The sequence below is a fragment of the Petromyzon marinus genome, chromosome 19 (assembly GCF_048934315.1).
Source record: "Petromyzon marinus isolate PM22_M1 ecotype Great Lakes invasive population chromosome 19, UKy_Petmar_22M1.pri1.0, whole genome shotgun sequence".
NCBI classification, from domain to species: Eukaryota; Metazoa; Chordata; class Hyperoartia; order Petromyzontiformes; family Petromyzontidae; genus Petromyzon; species Petromyzon marinus.
The window spans coordinates 2,736,275-2,761,453 of record NC_133685.1 but is presented as its reverse complement, the minus strand read 5'-3'; the positions used below and the strand labels follow the sequence as shown (position 1 = coordinate 2,761,453).

General features: G+C 54.4%; 1 protein-coding gene across 1 annotated transcript; it reads right to left on the bottom strand.

The window, feature by feature from the left end:
- Positions 1 to 1,664: 1,664 nt before the first annotated feature.
- On the bottom strand, positions 1,665 to 24,974 carry LOC116943794 (protein Wnt-9a-like). Its single transcript, XM_076068067.1, has 4 exons — positions 24,690 to 24,974; positions 20,746 to 21,131; positions 10,977 to 11,248; positions 1,665 to 10,321 (listed from the first exon to the last, which is right to left on the bottom strand). The coding sequence occupies exons 1-4, from the start codon at positions 24,785 to 24,787 to the stop codon at positions 9,776 to 9,778; spliced, it is 1,302 nt and encodes a 433-aa protein (XP_075924182.1). The 5' UTR covers positions 24,788 to 24,974; the 3' UTR covers positions 1,665 to 9,775.
- Between the last annotated feature and the right edge of the window lie 205 nt (positions 24,975 to 25,179).

Genomic DNA, 25,179 nt, shown 5'->3' with positions numbered 1-25,179 from the left:
CTTTACAATAGTTGTTTTGTTCGTGTTCAGTGTTGTTGGCCTTCCCCCGCGCCTCCTATTAACGCGGTTGGCCACGTACGGTGCGAAAGAAGTCCAACGCACATACTTCGCTGCCATCACCACTCATCCACAACGACCACCACCACGTCGCTCCCTCCCTCCGTTCTACCCCGTCCCCTCCCTCCCCTCCGTCCCCTCCTCCCCCCTCCTCCCCTCCCACACAGGTAGGACCGGTGTGACAGGTGCGGCTCCAACCGGACAGGTAGGGCCGGTGTGAAAGGAAGATCAACCGGCCCCGAGTTCAGTCCCACGACCTCAACATGGACCACGAGGGATCGGGCATCATTTTACGACGAGCGGTGAAGAGTGGCCGCTTCCTCCTCAACGAGGCGCTAGCCAACGCGGAGCCTTGGTTTAACCCTCGTCAATCTCGGGAGGAGGGTTTTAAAAAATATATATATGAATTCGTGAAAGAAAAAAAACAATCGGCTTTAGCCTTTCCGGCAATAATGCGAGAGGTTTTAAGATGTTCAAACGCCGAATAAGGGGCACGCCTTTTGTCAGCCATCAGGTCCGCACGAGCCTCACGTGCTTGCGGTTCAAGCAAGCGAGCAAACGAGCGTGCTTGCTTGGTAATTGTGGGCATGTTGTAGGCCAAGCGCGTGTGGTTAGACGCAGACTTTGACGACTTGCCATAGACGGCGTGTCTCTTTTGGAGTTTGAACGTCTTGACACATTCCCGTATTATTGCCGGAAAGGCTAACGCGTCGTTATTTTTTCATAATTTTAATAGCGGCAATAAAATTGGGTCCCAGGGATATTTAAATTCACGTGGTGGTTGGAGGGGGTTGGGGGATTGAAAGGTGAAGGCGCATCCCTGCAATGTCTTGCTCGCGTCACTGCGCACGCAAGCTCGAGACGTGATGCGGATCGTCAACAAACTGGTGGTGGACGGGGCGATTGCGAGGTCGGTCTTTGTGTTTAGTTTGTTTGTCCTTACCCCCCCCCCCCACCCCGTCGCACCTCCGATCGGCACGGTTGGCTACGTACGGTGCGAAAGAAGTTCAACGTACGGTACATAAAACGTGCAGGAGGCATGGGCAGATCGCGTGCCTGGTAGGGACGGTGACGGCCGGCGGTCGAGACTAAAGACGGAGCGGCAGCCGTGGAGGGAAGTGCGACCGAGTGTACCTCCACCGCGGAGATGGAGCCACGGATTGTGGCATCACGCGACCGTGATGGCGATGGCTTTGGGGGGTGGAGTTGAGCGGTAGATAGATCACGGCTGACGGCGTCGCTGATGACGACGATGATGATATGTTTGACGACGGTGAAAATCACGAAGACATTTTACTTTAGTTTGACCAGTTGTGGGATGTTCGGCGAGTCGGGAGGGACCGCCCCGGGCCCCACGCTTGGGGGGGAGGTGGGGGGGGGGCGCCCGTTGACGTCACTGTCACATGTGACACTTTCGAGGGCAACACTCCCCTAGGAACGGCCCTGTTCATGTGTACAGTAGAGGCTTTCACGACCGCTTTTGTGATTTGACGTAAGTTTATTTTGGGTTAGACCGCGGAGTAGGTATATTGTCAATGTTCAGCTGCGTTGTATTTCCATCCACCACCCGACAGAGGCAAATCAGATGAAGTTGTCACGCATTGGGCAACCATGCCAGCCTGTTTCTGTTTAATCGGCAAAACGGGGCCAGAAATGTTGAAAGGCAAGCAAAGCGTTGACATTCATTGGTTTTTAATGATTGTTCGACCTGTCGCTGAAGATCACAACCAACATCATCCAAGCGTTTAGTTGGTAACCCGAATCAAGTGGCATATTTGCCCATGAGCTGATCGCCTCTGTTGGATAGTGATGGAGGGTTATCGTTTTTTTTTTATCAGACATTATACCTACCGCACGATCTAGTCACCAAAAAAATTATAATTTCGGATCGTCCTTTAATTTGAAATTTGATATCATCTCAGCTTTATTGATGTTGAAAGCGAAATCGCAAACCACAGTCATGTGCTTACGATACGGGCCGCGTACGGCGGTCGGAGACAAATACGCGACGTCTCTTTGGGGAGTTTGTGTTGGAACCCTGGACGGATCTTCTCTTTCAGCTGAACGTTCCAGAAAGATCGCCCTGATTGAAGCCGGTTTGTCATCACCGGGGCACAGGACACAAATTGTAAACGTCGTCGGATTACTCTCCCAGCACACCGCTGTGCTGAAGCAGTAACCAAGTTGGCAAGTTTTGTTTACGCGACAAAACCTTACCTGGTTGACCGTGCCCGGGTGGTGGTGATGGTGGTGGGTTTTATATTTACGCGATCTAACCCCAAAATAACCTTTAATGCGAAGGACATTCGAGAGACGAGGTCAGCTCTCGTCGTCGTCGCTGTCATTCTCGTTCGCCTCCCGATGCTCTGAACAAAACGTGAAACGTCGATTTACAATCCCGTCCACGTTGACTCCCCCCTAGGCCTGCCACGTGCGTTTCGGGGGGTCGTCGTTTTCGCGGTGCTCGGCCTGACGATGTCCCGCGTTTCACCCCGCGTGCTGCGCAGCGTTTTTGTTAAAATCAGCGGGTTTTGTGCTTTGTGCAGCCAGTGCAATGATCTGCGTGTGTATATGTGTGTGCGTGTGCTTTGGGCCAGGCGACGTGATGGTAGTTTTATGGCAAGATTTTGTGTTGTTAACCCTCCACCACTAGATAGATAGCGTTAGTTACACGTGACCAATGCACCGACGATCAAATTTTGACGGATAAATCTCCAGCTCGCCAGCCACTTACCTCTTTTCGTCATTTTCTTGGCGTCAAATTTGATCAGCATGCTGGCGATTAGAAACAAGAGTCATGAAATATGCTTAAGCCAGCGCTGAGCGGGTTGTTGTATTGCTCACACGATTTAAGACATTTGTTTAATTGTAGTATTGGTTCATTAAAGCACCGCGTGTGGAACTCGAGTCAGTCTTCGGCTGCGGCGTTCCCGTTGGCATTATCGCAGTATGTGACGAGGGCTCCTTCCCGTCATGGTGGATGGGATTTCCTGGCTATTTAAACTATAAACTAAACTATTTTATTTTACCAGCTAAGGCCCCACTGAGCTATATAGCTCTTTTTCAGAAGCGACCCCGGGCTATCACAAACGATAGCTCAACGAAGCGGCTTATCATCATCACGTGGAAATGTATAGCAGCCAGATACTCTGTACGCGTGATGTTGATTCTAAATGTGGAGGGAAAACCCGGAGTGCTCGGAGAAAAATCCACGCGACCACGGGGAGAGAGACACCGAAAACTACCAAATATACAGCAGCAGCAGGCGCCAGGGTCTGGATCGAACCCCACGACCTCCTGTATACCAGGCGAGGTAGTTAACATCTCCTAGCCACCATGATGATGATGAGAGAGACACGCAAACTCCAAAGATACAGCAGCAGGCGTCAGGGTCGGGATCGAACCCACGACCTCCTGCATACCAGGCGAGGTAGTTAACATCTCATAGCCACCGTGATGTTGATGAGACAGACACACGCAAACTCCAAATATACAGCAGCAGCAGGCGTCAAGGTCGGGATCGAACCCACGACCTCCTGCATACCAGGCGACGGGAGTTAACATCTCCTCGCCACCGTAGCGCCTGTCGATTAGCACAGCCTCGTGTTGACTCAGACGCGCTTTGCTACTGAAAGTTGGTGCGAGGGAGCCGCGCAGTCCCTCCGCAATCTGATGGATGAACTCAGGCAATCGGTGAATCTGTTTGTGCACAGTCGCTTATAGCCAATCGTCACGTCTGGTCTTCATCCTCGGTGCACTGCGGTTCCTGACAGCGCGACTCGGATGATGAGATTGTAAACGTTGTGGCCTGGCTCCCCAACACACCGGTGTGCTGCACTCGTAACGAATTGGCCACGTTCTGTGTAAGTGACAACCTTTACTGATTGGCTGCGTCGGGTGGTGGCGGGTTTAACGACACATTTAAATTTGTTTGCGCGATCTAACCCAAAACAATAACCTCTATCATTCATGGTTGATTTTGGTCGCGAAAGCCTCCTCCCACGTGATAAACTGGGTGGTCTGAGTCTGAGTCTTCGCGCCGACTGAGTTGGCATCGATTCGTCAAAGTCGCTGAAGCTTTGGTCTTTGGTGGGCAGACGACGATTGTGGTGGTGGTGATGTTGAAGATGGTGGTGGTGGTGGTGATTATGGCGAAGATGGTGATGGTGGTAATGATGGTGATGATGTTGGTCATGATGATGGTGAATACGATGGCTATGATGATGATGAAGGTGGTGATATCGGGTCGTGACAATGATGATCATGGTGATGATAAAGGTGATGATGATGGTTGTGATATCGGGTGGTAACGATGATGATGGTGATGATGGTGATGATGGTTGTGATATCGGGTGGTAACGATGATGATGGTGGTGATGATGATGATGGTCATGGTGATGATGATAGTGATGATGGTGATATCGGGTGGGCAGTCGTCGTTAGTCATCGTCGCGCTCGATGATCCTCGTCGACTCACGGCCACCGTTGACGAAACTTCAACTAAAACCACGTGGTGGGCGACTATTTTCGCCACCGATTTTTCCGAAACGTAATTCACGCGCGTGGCCGGGGGAGCCTCCTCATTTGTGGATTATCCTCGCGCCTCTGAGTCATCCTCTCTGTCGTCTTTGAGACAGACAGAGCGAGAAAGAGAGAGACAGAGCGAGAGAGAGAGAGTGAACGCTGTACGTCAACGTTACAAATTAAGATGTTCGCAGTGGAACGCGAAAATCAGAGCTACCCACGAGCTCTCAGAGACGACGACGACGACGACTCCCGATTTGTCTCTCTGCCAATGTACATTTCTCCACAATTGTTCACTTTACAGCGAGGTAGAAATCACAATTATAATCGTCGTAATGAAGGCGTAATTGTAATAACAACGATAATAATAACGACAGAAACAAACGTAAATAACTTAATTGTTTTTGCCACGCGAAAACACGCGCCAAAGCGCGTTCGTGTGCGCGAGTCTGTGTCTGTGTGTATCGCGAACAGCACTCATCCCAAGCTACAGGGAGGATCTGTGTGTCTGTGTGTGTGTATATACATTGCTATACCAGAGTTCGATTCCCGCTCACGGCCAACACCCAGTGACGATTATCTGAACCGGTCCTTGGCCTCCCCTAGGTCGACTCGGCCTCAATCGAGTACCCGGTGCGGTGCGTAAAAACATTGCCGCGAGAGAGACAAAGGTGGCGGGGCGCGTTGCTGGCCACCCACCCCCTCGTGTGCCGTGCCGGCCTTCATAGGTGCTCGCTAACAGCACTTGCCCCAACAGTATGTTGCAGGCTATACGGGGGATCTTTGTCTTTGTCCCAGTGTAATGCGGCGGGGTGGTGGCACGATGGTTTTGCCGGATGGGTTCGATTCCCGGCAAGGGCTAACTTACAACGGCCGCGAATGATATCCAAACCTGTCTGTGTTTGAACACCTCCTCCTCCTCCTGTATTATTGCCCGAAAGCCTACCAAGCCGAGAGACGTAGTAACTGCTGATATTTGCATCGCAGTTCTCCGGTCTAACGCCGGTCGGGAGACGAGGCCACGAAGGAGGCAGTCTCTGCTGTGTGGGTCGATCAGTTTCAAGGACAATGCGCACACACTTTTATCAAAGGACGTTTGTTTGCGTGTTTCACCACGAGCATGATGTGTGGTTCGCGCAGACGTGTGATGCCTTGCAAAAGGTGCCTATTGAAAGTGGTTGGACATCTGAACACCTCCAGTATTATACAGCCTATTTCTTTTTAACCCCTTGTTGATTGTCTTCGCAAGTAAGGCCGTGTCGGTGACCGGCAGTAACAATTTTTTTGTATTTTTACCAGGTAAGGTGGCCACCGAGCAATGTAGCTCTTTTTTTCAGAAGTGACCCCAGGCTATCACAAATGACAGCTCAGCGAAGTGGCTTGTCATCGTCACGTGGAAATTCACAGGAGACAAATTCTCTGAACGCACGATGATGTCAATTCTAAATGTAGAGTGGAGAAAACTGGAGGACCCGGAGAAAAATCCACGCGACCACGGGCAGAGAGACAACGCAAACTACCAAATATACAGCAGCAGCAGGCGCCAGGGTCGGGATCGAATCCTGTACACCAGGCGAGGTAGCTAACATCTCCTAGCCACCGTGCACCCTGACGATAGTTGGGTCAATCTTCATCACGCGAATGAAGAGAATGGAGGAGGTGGTGGTGGTGGTGATCGGTGTTGGATGCGGAGGAGGTGTTGTCTCGTCTAGAGTTAAATACCAGAGCGCACACACGGGACGATAGTGCGTATGTGTGTGTTAGTTGTGTGTGTGTGTTAGTGTCTGTGTGTGTGTTAGTTGTGTCTGTGTGTGTTAGTGTCTGTGTGTGTTAGGTGTGTGTGTTAGTTGTGTCTGTGTGTGTGTTAGTTGTGTCTGTGTGTGTGTTAGTTGTGTCTGTGTGTGTTAGTTGTGTCTGTGTGTGTTAGTTGTGTCTGTGTGTGTTAGTGTGTCTGTGTGTTAGTGTGTCTGTGTGTTAGTTGTGTATGTGTCTGTGTGTTAGTTGTGTCTGTGTGTTAGTTGTGTCTGTGTGTGTGTTAGTTGTTGTGTCTGTGTGTGGTGTGTGTTAGTGTGTGTGTGGTGTGTGTTAGTGTGTCTGTGTGTGTGTTAGTTGTGTCTGTGTGTGTTAGTTGTGTCTGTGTGTGTTAGTTGTGTGTGTGTTAGTTGTGTCTGTGTGTGTGTTAGTTGTTGTGTCTGTGTGTGGTGTGTGTTAGTGTGTGTGTGGTGTGTGTTAGTGTCTGTGTGTTAGTTGTGTCTGTGTGTGTTAGTTGTGTCTGTGTGTGTTAGTTGTGTGTGTGTGTGTTAGTTGTGTCTGTGTGTGTGTTAGTTGTGTCTGTGTGTGTGTTAGTTGTGTGTGTAAGTGTGTGTGTTAGTTGTGTGTAAGTGTCCGGGAGCGGTGGTGTGGCGGTTAGCGCTACGCTGCGCTACAAATCCGGCGACCCGAGTTCGATTCCCGCTCATGGCCATCACCGGTGACGATTATCTGAACCGGTCCTGTGCCTCCCCTAGGTCGACTCAGCCTCAAAATGATAACCTGGTGCGGCGTGTAAACATCGCCAGTCGGGTGACAAAGGCGGCCGGGCGTGGTGTTGGCCACCCACCCCCTCGTGCGCTGTGCCGGCCTTCACAGGTGCTCGCTAACAGCACTTGCCCCAACAGTCTGTTAAGGCTACACGGGGGGGATCGTTGTCTGTTTGTGTGCATATGTACAGCACATTTCGCTGCATGTCTGCGTGTCCCGATGTCTTTGTATGCCGGTCTGTATCTCTGCCTGCCTGTCTGTCAGCCCACGTATCTATCCGTAAACATCATTGTCGCACTCTCCATGTCACACACGTGGGGAGTTAGACGGCCAAATAGACAGACAGACAGACAAGTGGATCTGTCTCCCAAACGTGACTGGTTATTCGATTGCCTCACTACCTGCGTGTCTGCCAAATTGACCGATTAACCACCTGCGTATCTAATTTGACTGATTAACGACTCAAAGTTTCTGTCCACTTGACTCACTCCCAACGCGGCTTTCTGTCCACGTGAGTGTCCAACTCCCCACGTGTCCGTCTGGTCCACGTGAGTGTCTAACTCCCCACGTGTCCGTCTTGTCCACGTGAGTGTCTAACTCCCCACGTGTCTGTCCACGTGACTGCCCTACTCCCCACGTGTCCGTCTTGTCCACGTGAGTGTCTAACTCCCCACGTGTCTGTCTTGTCCATGTCAGTGTCTAACTCCACACGTGTTTGTCTTGTCCACGTGAGTGTCCAACTTGTGCGCGTGTCTTTGTGACCCCTACCCACTCCACGATCCCGCGTTGCCGTGGCGCGCCGTCGTTTAAACCCCAAGCTCCTCTTTGTTCGTTAACCTCGTCGCTTACAGCCAAATTCCTCCAACCTCGTTTATTACAGCTGTAATGACAGTGGAGTCAACCTGCAGTGCGAGTGGACTGATGGCTACGGGAGGTAATGACAGGGGAGTTAGCCTGCAGTGCGAGTGGACTAGTGGCCACGGGAGGTAATGGCAGGGGTGGCAGCCTGCAGTGCGAATCGACTAGTGGCCACGGGAAGTAATGACAGGGGAGTCAGCCTGCAGTGTGAATGGACTACTGGCCATTGGAGGTAATGACAGGGGAGTCAGCCTGCAGTGCGAATCGACTAGTGGCCACGGGAGGTAATGACAGGGGAGTCGGCCAGTAGTGCGAGTGGACTAGTGGCCACGGGAGGTAATGACAGAGGAGTCAAGCTGCAGTGCGAATGGACTGGTGGCTACGAGAATGATCGAGAATAGGAGCGTGGCCAGGTGACGGAAGAGGCAGTGGAGTCTGCTGGGAGAGCGAGCTGTCAAGAACCAGCGAGAAGGTTCTGGGAATGGGGGCGTGGCCTCGGACCGTATATAAGGGGGATGCGCGGCAGACACGGGGCCGTTGCAGTGGGGGTCTCCGCCTGTCCTAATGTGAGCACGTGGCTCTTTAATAAAGAAACTATCTCAAGACAAGTGCGTCGAAGTCGTCATTATTACAGCGACTCGCTTGCTGAGATGAATCTTAACATCTTAACGCAGCTCAAGAAAATAAAACACACGCGTGTGTGTTCGTGTGTGGGAGCGCACGCGTGTACGTGTGCGTGCACGTGCATGTCGGAACTGGGGAGACAAAGACGGAGGGACGGGCGTGGTTATTCCATCCACAGCACCCCCTCGTGCGTTGTTCCAGGCTTAATAAGCCTTCGCTAACAGCACTTGCCCCTTCAAACGTCTGTTCAAGTCTACACGGGGCCTACGGGGGAGTGGTGGTGCAGCAGTTAGCGCATTGGGCTACGAACCCATCCGCCCGAGTTCAATGCCACTCACGGTCAGCATCAGTGACGATTGTCTGAAACGGTGCTTGGCCTCCCCTAGGTCGACTCTGGGTACGGTGTGCAAACATCAGCAATGGGGAGACAAAGGTGGCTGGGTTTGGTGCTGGCCATCCACCCCCTCGCGTGCCGTGCCCGCCTTCAAAGGTGCTCGCTAACAGCACTTGCCATAAAAGTCTGTCAAGGCTACACGGGGAATCTTTGTTACTCTTTGTTGCGTAGCAGTCGATCGCGTTCTGCGCTAATGCCGACCACCTGGGTTCGATTCCTGGCCGTGGCTCCAACCGGCCTCGTCGCCACGGTCAGTGACAATGCGCATCAACCTCGCGTGTGCGTGTCCATCCGCGGGGTTAACTCGGCCTAAAACGATGACCCGTGCCGCGGTGACGTGGTCATCCGAACATCGGCGTAAGGAGGGCCAAGGTGGCCGGACGCGTGCGGTTCGGTCCACAAGCACCTCATCTCGCGTGCCGTCCCAAGCGCAATAGGTGCTCGCGGACAGCGCTCCCACCGCCAGTCAGAGCGTCCTAACGTGGGCGGCGGAATCTCTGAGAACGGCTTCTGTTGTTGATGGAGGTGGCGATGTTTCAATTGTGAGTCTCTCTTTTCTCTTCTCCACAACTCCCCCAAACGTCGCCATCATCCTCCTCATCCCCCATCATCCACCACCTCCGCAGCCATCTCCCGCCACCATCACCATCGCAACCTTCCGCCACCATCACCAACTCTCTCCTTCGCCACCACCACAACCTTCCACCACCTCCTCCACCATCTTCCTCCTGATTCTGTACCTTCCTCCTCCACCACCACCACCGCCGCCACCCTCCTCGAGACTCCAATAGCGACCGCTCAGGTGTTCTTGCAGGTGAACAGCTCCTCCCTCTGCACGCACTGCTTGCACTCCACGTAGCAGCACCACCGCACCTGGCACTGGCAAGGCCGCTGCGTCACGCGGCTCTGCGTGTTGTGGCCCCGGCCGCAGCACAGCGACTCGCAGCTGCCCTCCCTGTGGCACGGCCTTCCCCCGGTGCCCGGCGAGAAGCGACTGGGCCGACAGAAGCTCGGCGAATCGTCCAGGTAGAACAGGAGGAGGTCCATCTCCGGCGGTGACGACGACGACGACGGCGGCGATGCTGCTGCTGCTCCCGATGATGACGATGGTGATGACGGCGAGGACGGCGCTGGCGGCGGCCGCGCCGGTCCCCGCGGGAAGCCGCCGCCGTCGGCCGTGGCCCCGTTGGCGAGGCCCGTGACCCTCAGCGCCGAGTCGTAGGCCCTCTTGAGGAGGCGGCCCGACTCGCTGAAGGGAGCCAGCTGCCTCCAGCAGGTGCGCACGCTGCACGAGCCCGACACGCCGTGGCACTTGCACGTGGTGCGCACGCCGCTCCTCACCACCTTGGGGGGCACGGGAGGGGGGGGGGGCAATGAAGCAGTGATGCTCGTGGTGGTAGAATGCTGCCTGGTAGTGTAACTAGCGTGGGGGGGGCGAGGGGGGGGCAGGGGGGGCTTTGACCCCCCCGCCTGCTGGCCAGAGCGACGAGTTGCCGCACCTCGCATCACGTCCGTCCCGGCAAGCCGCGTTGGGGAGACAAAGGCGGCTGGGCGCGGGTGGTGCTGACCGCCCGCCCAGCCTCTCGTGCGCTGTTAGCGAATTCGAGTCGGTTCCGAACCCAATCCACGGGTCACCCGGGGCTTCCCGACCCGACGCACGACTCCAGATGGTCGGAGTGGCAGTTGCGGTGGCGTTGATGATGAGGATACGAGTGAAGAAGTGATGATGACAGTTGTTGTTGGTGGTGGTGGTGAATATGGAACGATAGTGGTGTTGGTAGGGGTGGTGTTGGTGATGAATAGATGATGGTAGAAACCGTGATGGTCATGATGATGATAATGGTGGAATGGCGGTGGCGATGATGTTAGTCGAGTGGTTGGAGTGATGGTGACGACGGTTGATTATGATGACGGTGATGATGATGACGATGAAGCCAAAGGGCTTGAATGTCGTGCCAACCACCCACCCTCCGCCCACCCACCCCAACCCTCCGCCCACCTTGAGCCCCACGTCCGAGTTGTGCGCGTCCACGCGAGCACGCACGTCCATGCCGCCGCCGCGCCTCTGCTGCTCGAGGAAGGCGCGCGTGAACTTGAGGCCGTACTTGACGTTGTCACCGCAGCCGCCCCACTGCCATGCCTGGCGGTTCTGCAGCTGCGGTGCCTCGTCGCAGGTGCAGCGCTCCAGGCGGCCCGCGCTGCACGCACGCGACACCGAGTGTGCCAGGCCCGCGGCCGAGACGCCGAAGAGGAAGGCCGTCTCGCGGAACCCTGGGGCCGGGCCGGGCCAGGCAGGGGAGGTGGAGAGGGGGGGGAGCAGTGGCGATTAGCACGGTTGGGTACGTACGGTGCGAAAGAAGTTGAACACACGTGCAGTGGGGTGGGTTGGGAGCGGGGCAAGGTGGAGCAGGGTTAGAGGTCATTGTGGAGCGAAGCAGAGGTCAATGTGTAGCAGAGGTCAGGAGTAAAGGTGATGGTACGGCAGAGGTCAGCAGTAGAGGTCATGGTAGAGCTGAGTCGAGGTGGAGGAGGGGTCAGGTCAGTGTGCAGCAGTGGTCATCGTGGAGCAGGGTTAAGGGTGAACCTATCAAAAGACCCCCCAACCCCCCCCCCCCTGGGGTCCCTACCTCTAGGCCCCTTATCCCCAAACCCATAAATTCCACCTTCTGCCACGGGACTCGGTTCCTAACCCCCGATCCTTTCTTTGTTTTCAGGACCCCCCCCCCCGGGCCACCGATTCGGTGGACTACCCCAATCGCCAAGACCCCTGACTCCCCAGCCTCTGAGCCCCCTAATTCCCCACCCCCACAACTCCCACCCCGACCCCTAAACTCCAGGAGCTATCACCAGACCCCCGATCGACTGGTCCTCCCATCGTGGGAGGGGGTTGCCACCTGTCCCGGTTTTCCCTGGACCATCCTCCACTTGAGCCGGTAGCTCCTTCTACTACTGCTGCTACTGCTGCTGCTACTGCTGCTGCTACTGTGTTTTGTCAGTTGCGTAGCTCTCCCCGCTTCTGCTAAGGTGAAGGATGCGCCTCTGCGAATCCTTGCTGACGGAAAGACCTCCGGTAAAAAGGAGGGCTCTGCTCGAGCTACGTACGTACGGTGAACTTCTTTCGCGCCGTACTTAGCCAACCGTGCTAATCGGGAGGTGCAGGGGTAGGTCAAACAAAAAGAAAACCACCGCTTTAGGGCGATGTGGCCTCCTTATCCGCGCTGTTCAGACGTCTTTGGTGGCGTTAAAATATCATTGCTTCCCACGAAGTGTCCCGTTTGTTTCGTAAGTCCGAGGTGGGAACCACCCCCCTCCCCTCCCCCCATTGACTTTGCTTAAATGAGGGGTGGGGGAGGAGGGGGCGGGTGGGGGCAGGCGGCACTGCGCAGTCGATGCGAAGCAAACCCTCAGCAAATGTTAAACGCTTGTAGAGGACTGGTGACGAGACCATCTGAGTCTGCCTATGGCTCATCGCCATCTCTGGGCTCTCTCTCTCACCAGCTGCTGTGTGCGGGAACGAGGCCACGTGCGTTGGTTACGCGTGGCGAGCCGAGTTCGATGCCCGCTCACGGTCACTGTCATCAACGACCTGTGGCGATCAACCGAACCGGCACTGGGTCCCCTGGTGCTGTGTGTAAAATTCGCCACGGGGGAGACAAAGGCGGTCGGGCGTGCGTGGTGCTGGCCAACCACCCCCCCCCCCCTCGTGTGCCGTGCCGGCCTTCATCGGTGCTCGCTACTCGCTCGCAGCACTTGTCCCAAACAGTCTGGTAAGGCTACCTGAGGGACCTTTGTCTTCGTGGTTACACTGGAAGGGGTGGCTCAGCGTTCAGCAGAGGGGGGCAGGGGTAAGGGGGGGGCTCAGTCCCCCCCCTACAGCCCCCCACGTTACGAGACGGACCCCCACCGCGCGTAACTGTTCCTCTTCGTGACCCCCTCCCCCCCAGACCCCGATCCACTTCTTCTCCCATCGTCACCTCTTGCCCCACCCCCACCTCACTGCATTGGAAGACCGCCACCCCAACCATCACCATGCCCACCATCATCCATCATCCACCATCATCCATCACCCTCCACCATCATCCATCATCCTCCACCATCACCTCACCCGCCCCGTGTCGCCACCATCATTGCCGACCATCGTCACACCCTCACCATCATCGGTTCCACCATCACCCACGACCAACATGGCAATCACCCAGCACCATCACCCACCAACATCATCATCATCAACCATCACCCACGACAAACACCTCAATCACCCAGCACCATCACCCACCAACATCATCATCATCAACCATCACCCACGACCAACACCTCAATCACCCAGCACCATCACCCACCAACATCATCATCATCAACCATCACCCACGACCAACACCTCAATCACCCAGCACCATCACCCACCAACATCATCATCATCAACCATCACCCACGACCAACACCTCAATCACCCAGCACCATCACACACCAACATCATCATCAACCATCACCCACGACAAAGACCTCAATCACCCAGCACCATCACACACCAACATCATCATCATCATCAACCATCACCCACGACAAACACCTCAATCACCCAGCACCATCACCCGCCAACATCATCATCATCAACCATCACCCACGACAAACACCTCAATCACCCAGCATCATCACCCACCAACATCATCATCATCACCCATCACCCACGACCAACACCTCAATCACCCAGCACCATCACCCACTAACATCATCATCATCAACCATCACCCACGACCAACACCTCAATCACCCAGCACCATCACCCACCAACATCATCATCAACCATCACCCACGACAAACACCTCAATCACCCAGCACCATCACCCACCAACATCATCATCATCAACCATCACCCACGACCAACACCTCAATCACCCAGCACCATCACCCACCAACATCATCATCATCAACCATCACCCACGACCAACACCTCAATCACCCAGCACCATCACCCACCAACATCATCATCATCAACCATCACCCACGACAAACACGTCAATCACCCAGCACCATCACCCACCAACATCATCATCATCAACCATCACCCACGACAAACACCTCAATCACCCAGCACCATCACCCTCACCATCATCGCTTCCACCATCACCCACCAACATCATCATCAACCATCACCCACGACAAACACCTCAATCACCCAGCACCATCAACCACCAACATCATCATCATCAACCATCACCCACGACAAACACCTCAATCACCCAGCACCATCACCCACCAACATTATCATCATCAACCATCACCCACGACAAAGACCTCAATCACCCAGCACCATCACCCACCAACATCATCATCAACCATCACCCACGACCAACACCTCAATCACCCAGCACCATCACCCACCAACATCATCATCGTCAACCATCACCCACGACCAACACCTCAATCACCCAGCACCATCACACACCAACATCATCATCAACCATCACCCACGACAAAGACCTCAATCACCCAGCACCATCACCCACCAACATCATCATCATCAACCATCACCCACGACAAACACCTCAATCACCCAGCATCATCACCAACCAACATCATCATCAACCATCACCCACGACCAACACCTCAATCACCCAGCACCATCACCCACCAACATCATCATCATCATCAACCATCACCCACGACCAACACCTCAATCACCCAGCACCATCACCCACCAACATCATCATCATCAACCATCACCCACGACCAACAGCTCAATCACCCAGCACCATCACCCACCAACATCATCATCATCATCAACCATCACCCACGACAAACACCTCAATCACCCAGCACCATCACCCACCAACATCATCATCATCAACCATCACCCACGACAAACACCTCAATCACCCAGCACCATCACCCTCACCATCATCGGTTCCACCATCACCCACCAACATCATCATCATGAACCATCACCCACGACAAACACCTCAATCACCCAGCACCATCACCCACAAACATCATCATCATCAACCATCACCCACGACAAAGACCTCAATCACCCAGCACCATCACCCACCAACATCATCATCAACCATCACCCACGACCAACACCTCAATCACCCAGCACCATCACCCACCAACATCATCATCATCAACCATCACCCACGACCAACACCTCAATCACCCAGCACCATCACACACCAACATCATCATCAACCATCACCCACGACAAAGACCTCAATCACCCAGCACCATCACACACCAACATCATCATCATCAACCATCACCCGCGACAAACACCTCAATCACCCAGCACCATCACCCGCCAACATCATCATCATCAACCATCACCCACGACAAACACCTCAATCACCTAGCATCATCACCCACCAACATCATCATCATCATCACCCATCACCCACGACCAACACCTCAATCACCCAGCACCATCACCCACCAACATCATCATCATCAACCATCACCCACGACCAACACCTCAATCACCCAGCACCATCACCCACCAACATCATCATCAACCATCACCCACGACAAACACCTCAATCACCCAGCACCATCACCCACCAACATCATCATCATCATCAACCATCACCCACGACCAACACCTCAATCACCCAGCACCATCACCCACCAACATCATCATCATCAACCATCACCCACGACAAACACCTCAATCACCCAGCACCATCACCCACCAACATCATCATCAACCATCACCCACGACAAACACCTCAATCACCCAGCACCATCACCCACCAACATCATCATCATCAACCATCACCCACGACCAACACCTCAATCACCCAGCACCATCACCCACCAACATCATCATCATCAACCATAACCCACGACCAACATCTCAATCACCCAGCACCATCACCCACCAACATCATCAACCATCACCCATGACAAACACCTCAATCACCCAGCACCATCACCCACCAACATCATCATCATCAACCATCACCCACGACCAACACCTCAATCACCCAGCACCATCACCCACCAACATCATCATCAACCATCACCCATGATAAACACGTCAATCACCCAGCACCATCACCCACCAACATCATCATCATCAACCATCACCCACGACAAACACCTCAATCACCCAGCACCATCACCCACCAACATCATCATCATCAACCATCACCCACGACCAACACCTCAATCACCCAGCACCATCACCCACCAACATCATCATCATCAACCATCACCCACGACCAACACCTCAATCACCCAGCACCATCACCCACCAACATCATCATCATCAACCATCACCCACGACCAACACCTCAATCACCCAGCACCATCACCCACCAACATCATCATCATCAACCATCACCCACGACAAACACGTCAATCACCCAGCACCATCACCCACCAACATCATCATCATCAACCATCACCCACGACAAACACCTCAATCACCCAGCACCATCACCCTCACCATCATCGCTTCCACCATCACCCACCAACATCATCATCAACCATCACCCACGACAAACACCTCAATCACCCAGCACCATCAACCACCAACATCATCATCATCAACCATCACCCACGACAAACACCTCAATCACCCAGCACCATCACCCACCAACATTATCATCATCAACCATCACCCACGACAAAGACCTCAATCACCCAGCACCATCACCCACCAACATCATCATCAACCATCACCCACGACCAACACCTCAATCACCCAGCACCATCACCCACCAACATCATCATCGTCAACCATCACCCACGACCAACACCTCAATCACCCAGCACCATCACACACCAACATCATCATCAACCATCACCCACGACAAAGACCTCAATCACCCAGCACCATCACCCACCAACATCATCATCATCAACCATCACCCACGACAAACACCTCAATCACCCAGCATCATCACCAACCAACATCATCATCAACCATCACCCACGACCAACACCTCAATCACCCAGCACCATCACCCACCAACATCATCATCATCATCAACCATCACCCACGACCAACACCTCAATCACCCAGCACCATCACCCACCAACATCATCATCATCAACCATCACCCACGACCAACAGCTCAATCACCCAGCACCATCACCCACCAACATCATCATCATCATCAACCATCACCCACGACAAACACCTCAATCACCCAGCACCATCACCCACCAACATCATCATCATCAACCATCACCCACGACAAACACCTCAATCACCCAGCACCATCACCCTCACCATCATCGGTTCCACCATCACCCACCAACATCATCATCATGAACCATCACCCACGACAAACACCTCAATCACCCAGCACCATCACCCACAAACATCATCATCATCAACCATCACCCACGACAAAGACCTCAATCACCCAGCACCATCACCCACCAACATCATCATCAACCATCACCCACGACCAACACCTCAATCACCCAGCACCATCACCCACCAACATCATCATCATCAACCATCACCCACGACCAACACCTCAATCACCCAGCACCATCACACACCAACATCATCATCAACCATCACCCACGACAAAGACCTCAATCACCCAGCACCATCACACACCAACATCATCATCATCAACCATCACCCGCGACAAACACCTCAATCACCCAGCACCATCACCCGCCAACATCATCATCATCAACCATCACCCACGACAAACACCTCAATCACCTAGCATCATCACCCACCAACATCATCATCATCATCACCCATCACCCACGACCAACACCTCAATCACCCAGCACCATCACCCACCAACATCATCATCATCAACCATCACCCACGACCAACACCTCAATCACCCAGCACCATCACCCACCAACATCATCATCAACCATCACCCACGACAAACACCTCAATCACCCAGCACCATCACCCACCAACATCATCATCATCATCAACCATCACCCACGACCAACACCTCAATCACCCAGCACCATCACCCACCAACATCATCATCATCAACCATCACCCACGACAAACACCTCAATCACCCAGCACCATCACCCACCAACATCATCATCAACCATCACCCACGACAAACACCTCAATCACCCAGCACCATCACCCACCAACATCATCATCATCAACCATCACCCACGACCAACACCTCAATCACCCAGCACCATCACCCACCAACATCATCATCATCAACCATAACCCACGACCAACATCTCAATCACCCAGCACCATCACCCACCAACATCATCAACCATCACCCATGACAAACACCTCAATCACCCAGCACCATCACCCACCAACATCATCATCATCAACCATCACCCACGACCAACACCTCAATCACCCAGCACCATCACCCACCAACATCATCATCAACCATCACCCATGATAAGCACGTCAATCACCCAGCACCATCACCCACCAACATCATCATCATCAACCATCACCCACGACAAACACCTCAATCACCCAGCACCATCACCCACCAACATCATCATCATCAACCATCACCCACGACCAACACCTCAATCACCCAGCACCATCACCCACCAACATCATCATCATCAACCATCACCCACGACCAACACCTCAATCACCCAGCACCATCACCCACCAACATCATCATCATCAACCATCACCCACGACCAACACCTCAATCACCCAGCACCATCACCCACCAACATCATCATCAACCATCACCCACGACCAACACCTCAATGACCCAGCACCATCACCCACCAACATCATCATCATCATCAACCATCACCCACGACCAACACCTCAATCACCCATCACCCACCAACATCATCATCAACCATCACCCACGACAAACACCTCAATCACCCAGCACCATCACCCACCAACATCATCAACCATCACCCACGACCAACACCTCAATCACCCAGCACCATCACCCACCAACATCATCATCATCAACCATCACCCACGACCAACACCTCAATCACCCAGCACCATCACCCACCAACATCATCATCATCAACCATCACCCACGACAAACACCTCAATCACCCAGCACCATCACCCACCAACATCATCAACCATCACCCACGACCAACACCTCAATCACCCAGCACCATCACCCACCAACATCATCATCATCAACCATCACCCACGACCAACACCTCAATCACCCAGCACCATCACCCACCAACATCATCATCATCAACCATCACCCACGACAAACACCTCAATCACCCAGCACCATCACCCACCAACATCATCAACCATCACCCACGACCAACACCTCAATCACCTAGCACCATCACCCACCAACATCATCATCAACCATCACCCACGACAAACACCTCAATCACCCAGCACCATTACCCACCAACATCATCATCATCAACCATCACCCATGACCAACACCTCAATCACCCAGCACCATCACCCACCAACATCATCATCATCAACCATCACCCACGACCAACACCTCAATCACCCAGCACCATCACCCACCAACATCATCATCATCATCAACCATCACCCACGACAAACACCTCAATCACCCAGCACCATCACCCACCAACATCATCATCATCAACCATCACCCACGACCAACACCTCAATCACCCAGCACCATCACCCACCAACATCATTATCATCATCAACCATCACCCACGACCAACACCTCAATCACCCAGCACCATCACCCACCAACATCATCATCATCAACCATCACCCACGACAAACACCTCAATCACCCAGCACCATCACCCACCAACATCATCAACCATCACCCACGACCAACACCTCAATCACCCAGCACCATCACCCACCAACATCATCATCAACCATCACCCACGACAAACACCTCAATCACCCAGCACCATTACCCACCAACATCATCATCAACCATCACCCATGACCAACACCTCAAACACCCAGCACCATCACCCACCAACATCATCATCATCAACCATCACCCACGACCAACACCTCAATCACCCAGCACCATCACCCACCAACATCATCATCATCAACCATCACCCACGACAAACACCTCAATCACCCAGCACCATCACCCACCAACATCATCATCATCAACCATCACCCACGACCAACACCTCAATCACCCAGCACCATCACCCACCAACATCATTATCATCATCAACCATTACCCACGACAAACACCTCAATCACCCAGCACCATCACCCACCAACATCATCATCATCAACCATTACCCACGACAAACACCTCAATCACCCAGCACCATCACCCACCAACAACATCATCATCAACCATCACCCACGACAAACACCTCAATCACCCAGCACCATCAACCACCAACAACATCATCATCAACCATTACCCACGACAAACACCTCAATCACCCAGCACCATCACCCACCAACATCATCATCATCAACCATCACCCACGACCAACACCTCAATCACCCAGCACCATCACCCACCAACATCATCATCATCAACCATCACCCACGACCAACACCTCAATCACCCAGCACCATCACCCACCAACATCATCATCATCAACCATCACCCATGACCAACACCTCAATCACCCAGCACCATCACCCACCAACATCATCATCAACCATCACCCATGACCAACACCTCAATCACCCAGCACCATCACCCACCAACATCATCATCATCAACCATCACCCATGACCAACACCTCAATCACCCAGCACCATCACCCACCAACATCATCATCAACCATCACCCATGACCAACACCTCAATCACCCAGCACCATCACTCCACGTTCATTTCGCCCTGGCCCCCACCCCCCCCAACCCCGACGCACCTCGCTTGAGGATGTTGGCGCGGTGCGGTGCCTCCAGGCTGCAGTTCCATCGCTCGGCGCGGAACTGCGCCTGGCACTCGGCCGCGCCCAGGCCGCTGGCCTCCAGCAGCGCGGGCCCGAGGCCCGGGTCACGGCGGCACAGGCGACGCTGCTTGCGCTGCAGCTTGAGGCCGTCGCACAGCTTCAGGTGCGAGCGGCTCCGCGCGGGCTGCCGCGCGCCGCCGAGAGGCGCAGCCCCCGAGTGCCACTGCCCCCAGTAGCTCCACGAGCTCCACGAGGAGCCGGAGCCGCCTCCTCCAACGCCGCCGGTCGAGTCCGGTCCGTCCCCTGCTCCTCCTCCTCCTCCTCGGATCGCCAGGACCAGCAGAGGCTCCTTGGCTGTGAGCCTGGGGGGGGGGTGAGTGAGGTGGGAGAGAGGGTGCGTGGATGAGTGGGGTGGGAAGGAGGGTGCTTGGGTGAGTGGGGTGGGAGAGAGGGTGAGTGGGGTGGGAGAGAGGGTGCGTGGGTGAGAGGGTGCGTGGATGAGTGGGTGGGTGAGTGAGTTGGTGAGTGAGTGGCTGGGTGAGTGTGGATTGCGATGAAGATGGAAAGTGGTGGTGGTGGTGGTGCACCTGCCAAGTCATCCGTCAACCCATAACCCCTGACGATGTCCCGTGCTCTCCTGTCACCTGCCCTTCCACACCTACAAATGATAGCTTCAGAGAAGTGCACCTAGCCTGGCACAAGCGCTGTGGCGACGCCACCGTCACTTAGTGGGGGATGTCGTCTCGTAGTGGTAATGATGATGATGATCGAGGGGAATATTGATGTTGTTCTCGTCGTTGTTGTTGATCCCCGGGCTCACGCTGCTGTCCCTCGCCTCGTCTCGTGGCCCACCTGGCACGCGGTCGCTCCTCCTCACCTCGTCACCACACCCCTCACCTCATCACCACATCTCTCACCTCATCACCACACCCCTCACCTCGTCACCACATCCCTCACCTCGTCACCACACCCCTCACTTCCCCACGCACCCCTCACCTCATCACCACGCCCCTCGCCTCCCCACACATCTCTCACCTCATCACCACGCCCCTCGCCTCCCCACACATCTCTCACCTCATCACCACACCCCTCACCTCCCCACGCACCCCTCACCTCATCACCACAACCCTCACCTCATCACCCATTCCTCACCTCCGAACTCCCAATGACCCAGAACGCGGGTGCCAGACTCCTCCAAATCCTCTCATCGCTCCTCTCGCGTCAAATCCAACCCCGTGTCAATGTCAAGGTCGCACCCCCCCCGCCCCCATGGACTCGCCTCTGCCTACTTCACCCTCTCACGCCTCCCCTCTCCGGGAAGGATCAGCAAGATTCACAGCCGTACCCCTCTGGTACGGCGAATCGGAGCGACCGCACCGGGCCCCACATTGGGGGGGGGGGGGAGTCTCTCCAGCGCTATGCCACCACACTTGTATATAATTCTATACTTATATACTTCGCCTCCCGTGGAGTGTGACGCTCAAGCTGACGGATGGCGGCCCGTGACGACGATGGCGACGTGCAGGGCACGTGCTCGGTCGATGGTGTCGGTGAGGGATGGCTCCCGTGTGGTTGTGGCATGGCTGGCATGGCGCTGTGACCTTTACCACGGTGACAATGGTCGCCTCAACAGTGCGATGGGGTTGGTGGTGGTTGGTTGGTGGTGGCAGGGTTGATGCAGATCCCATTAAAATTGATGATGATTATGGACACGCTGATGCATATGCCATTGCAGATATTATCGACGATGATGATTATGCAGATATAATGATGATGATGCAGATATAATAATGATAATGATAGAATGATGATATGCTATCGATGATGCCATTCGTGACAGATGACGATACTGAGCGATGCTGATACAGACGATGTATGTGATGATGACGATAATGATGATGTAGATTAACGCATGGTGATGTAGATGGAATGATGATGATGCTTATGATGATGACGATGCCGATAACGATCACGCGCGTTATGCGAGGATGGTGGTGATGATGACCAATCTGACAGCTGGCATTCGTGACAATCATCAATCATACTCATCAAGTCCAGCTCTGTTAGTGTGACTGTGTTTAAAAGCCGGGGGGGGGGGGGGGTCAAACAAAACTCAGGTAAGGAGGTGGTGGAGGGATACACGACACAGCCTTCAGACGCACGTGGGACGCGCAGCAGAGAGGCGTCACGGGGCGGTCTGCGCTCGCTCACGAACCCCGCGGCACACGAACACCGCGGCACCGCGGCACACGATCACCGCGGCACACGAACCCCGCGGCACCGCGGCACACGATCACCGCGGCACACGAAACCCGCGGCACACGAACCCGGCGGCACACGAACCCGGCGGCACACGAACACCACGACACACGAACCCCGCGACACACGAACGCCGCGGCACACGAACCCCGCGACACACGATCACCGCGGCACACGAACCCCGCGGGACACGAACCCCGCGACACACGAACACCACGACACACGATCACCGTGACACACGATCACCGCGGCACACGAACCCCGCGGCACACGATCACTGCGACACACGATCACCGCGGCACACGAACCCCGCGGCACACGATCACCGCGACACACGAACACCGCGACACACGAACCCCGCGGCACACGAACCCCGCGACACACGATCACCGCGGCACACGAACCCCGCGACACACGATCACCGCGACACACGAACACCGCGGCACACGAACACCGCGGGACACGAACCCCGTGACACACGAACGCCGCGACACACAGGGGTTCGTTCGGCAGCAGCTGTGGCAGCAACACCACGACTCGACTCCCCACCCGGAGATTCGATGGCAATTCGCGTTTTGTTTTAGATGATACGCCACCGAATTAGCTGTACCGTGTTTTTAAAAAAAAATCATGCGACGCGTTGTTGTCATTGCTGTGCTGGTATCAATTTGTTTTCATTGCTGTTGTACTTGGTTGTTATACGGCGTGTATCCCGGATCCCTCTTGATTCCTCACAGCTGGTTAAACAAAGCGAATTTAGAACCTGAAATTGCGTCGTTAAGACCCTCCACCACCCAACGCAGCCAAACAAATTGATAACCGACTGCGAAAAACATCGCGTCGAGTTGACGATAAGAACTTAGAAGGTGGAGAGGCGGTGATGGTGGTGATAGTGGTGATGATGGTGGTGATAAGAATTTAGAAGGGGAGAGGCGGTGATGGTGCTGATAGCATGAAATTGCTCAGTCCACCGCATCAGTCTCAGCAGCTGCAGTCAGCGTGGCCACGTACTAAACTATTTTTTTTATTTTACCAGGTAAAGGCCCCACTGAGCTACATAGCTCTTTTTCAGAAGCGACCTGGCCATCACAAATGATAGCTCAACGAAGTGGCCTATCGTGTAGAATTTTAGAGTAGCCAAAAAATTCCAACTCGCCTTTCTAAATGCGGAGGAAAAAACCGGAGGACCCGGAGTAAAATCCACGCGAACACGGGAAGAGAGAGAGAGAGACACGCAAACTTCAAATAAACAGAAGTCAGGGTCGGGCTCGAACCCACGACCTCCTGCGTACCAGGCGAGGGAGTTAACATCTCCTAGCCACCCTGATGATGATGAGAGAAAGAGAGAGACACGCAAACTCCAAATAAACATAAGTCAGGGTCGGGCTCGAACCCACGACCTCCTGCATACCAGGCGAGGGAGTTAACATCTCCTAGCCACCCTGATGATGATGACAGAAAGAGACACGCAAACTCCAAATAAACAGAAGTCAGGGTCGGGCTCGAACCCACGACCTCCTGCGTACCAGGCGAGGGAGTTAACATCTCCTAGCCACCGTGGCGCCCCACACACATGCAGCACACACGGGAGTCCAGCACGCTCCTCTCTCTCTCCCCACGTTACGGGTTGGTGCCACAGGTGCAGCCGCTCTCCTCCTTACCCGAAGTAAGCCGCCGCGGATCCCAGCGCGGCGCAGGCGGCCGCGAATCGGAGCAGAATCGGGGCAGGAGACGCGGGTCGAGCGGTGTCACCCCTCATGGTCCGGGAGGCGTGGGTGCCGGAGCTCGCATCTCGCAGAGTGTGGGGGTAAGAAGAGTCGTCGCGCGGCGCTCTGTCGTGGCTTCCCACACAACACAGACACGCGCGGGCACGCACCCACTCACAACCTCTATATATGCAAACATACACACAGGCACATACAGGCACACACGCATACACACATCCCTGCTCCACCCCCCACAATTGGCTCTCCCTCTCTCTCGGCGCTCAATGATCGAGGCGTGACCGATCACCACTCCCCCTCGCTCCCCCTCGCCTCCTCCACCTCCCTCCTCCTCCTCCGTTCTGCGCTCCTGCCGCGCGAGTTCCTCAAGCAGCGGTTGCCGTGATTTGTGGCGAAGTGCGGGCAAATGAAACCTCGTGGTTTTTAC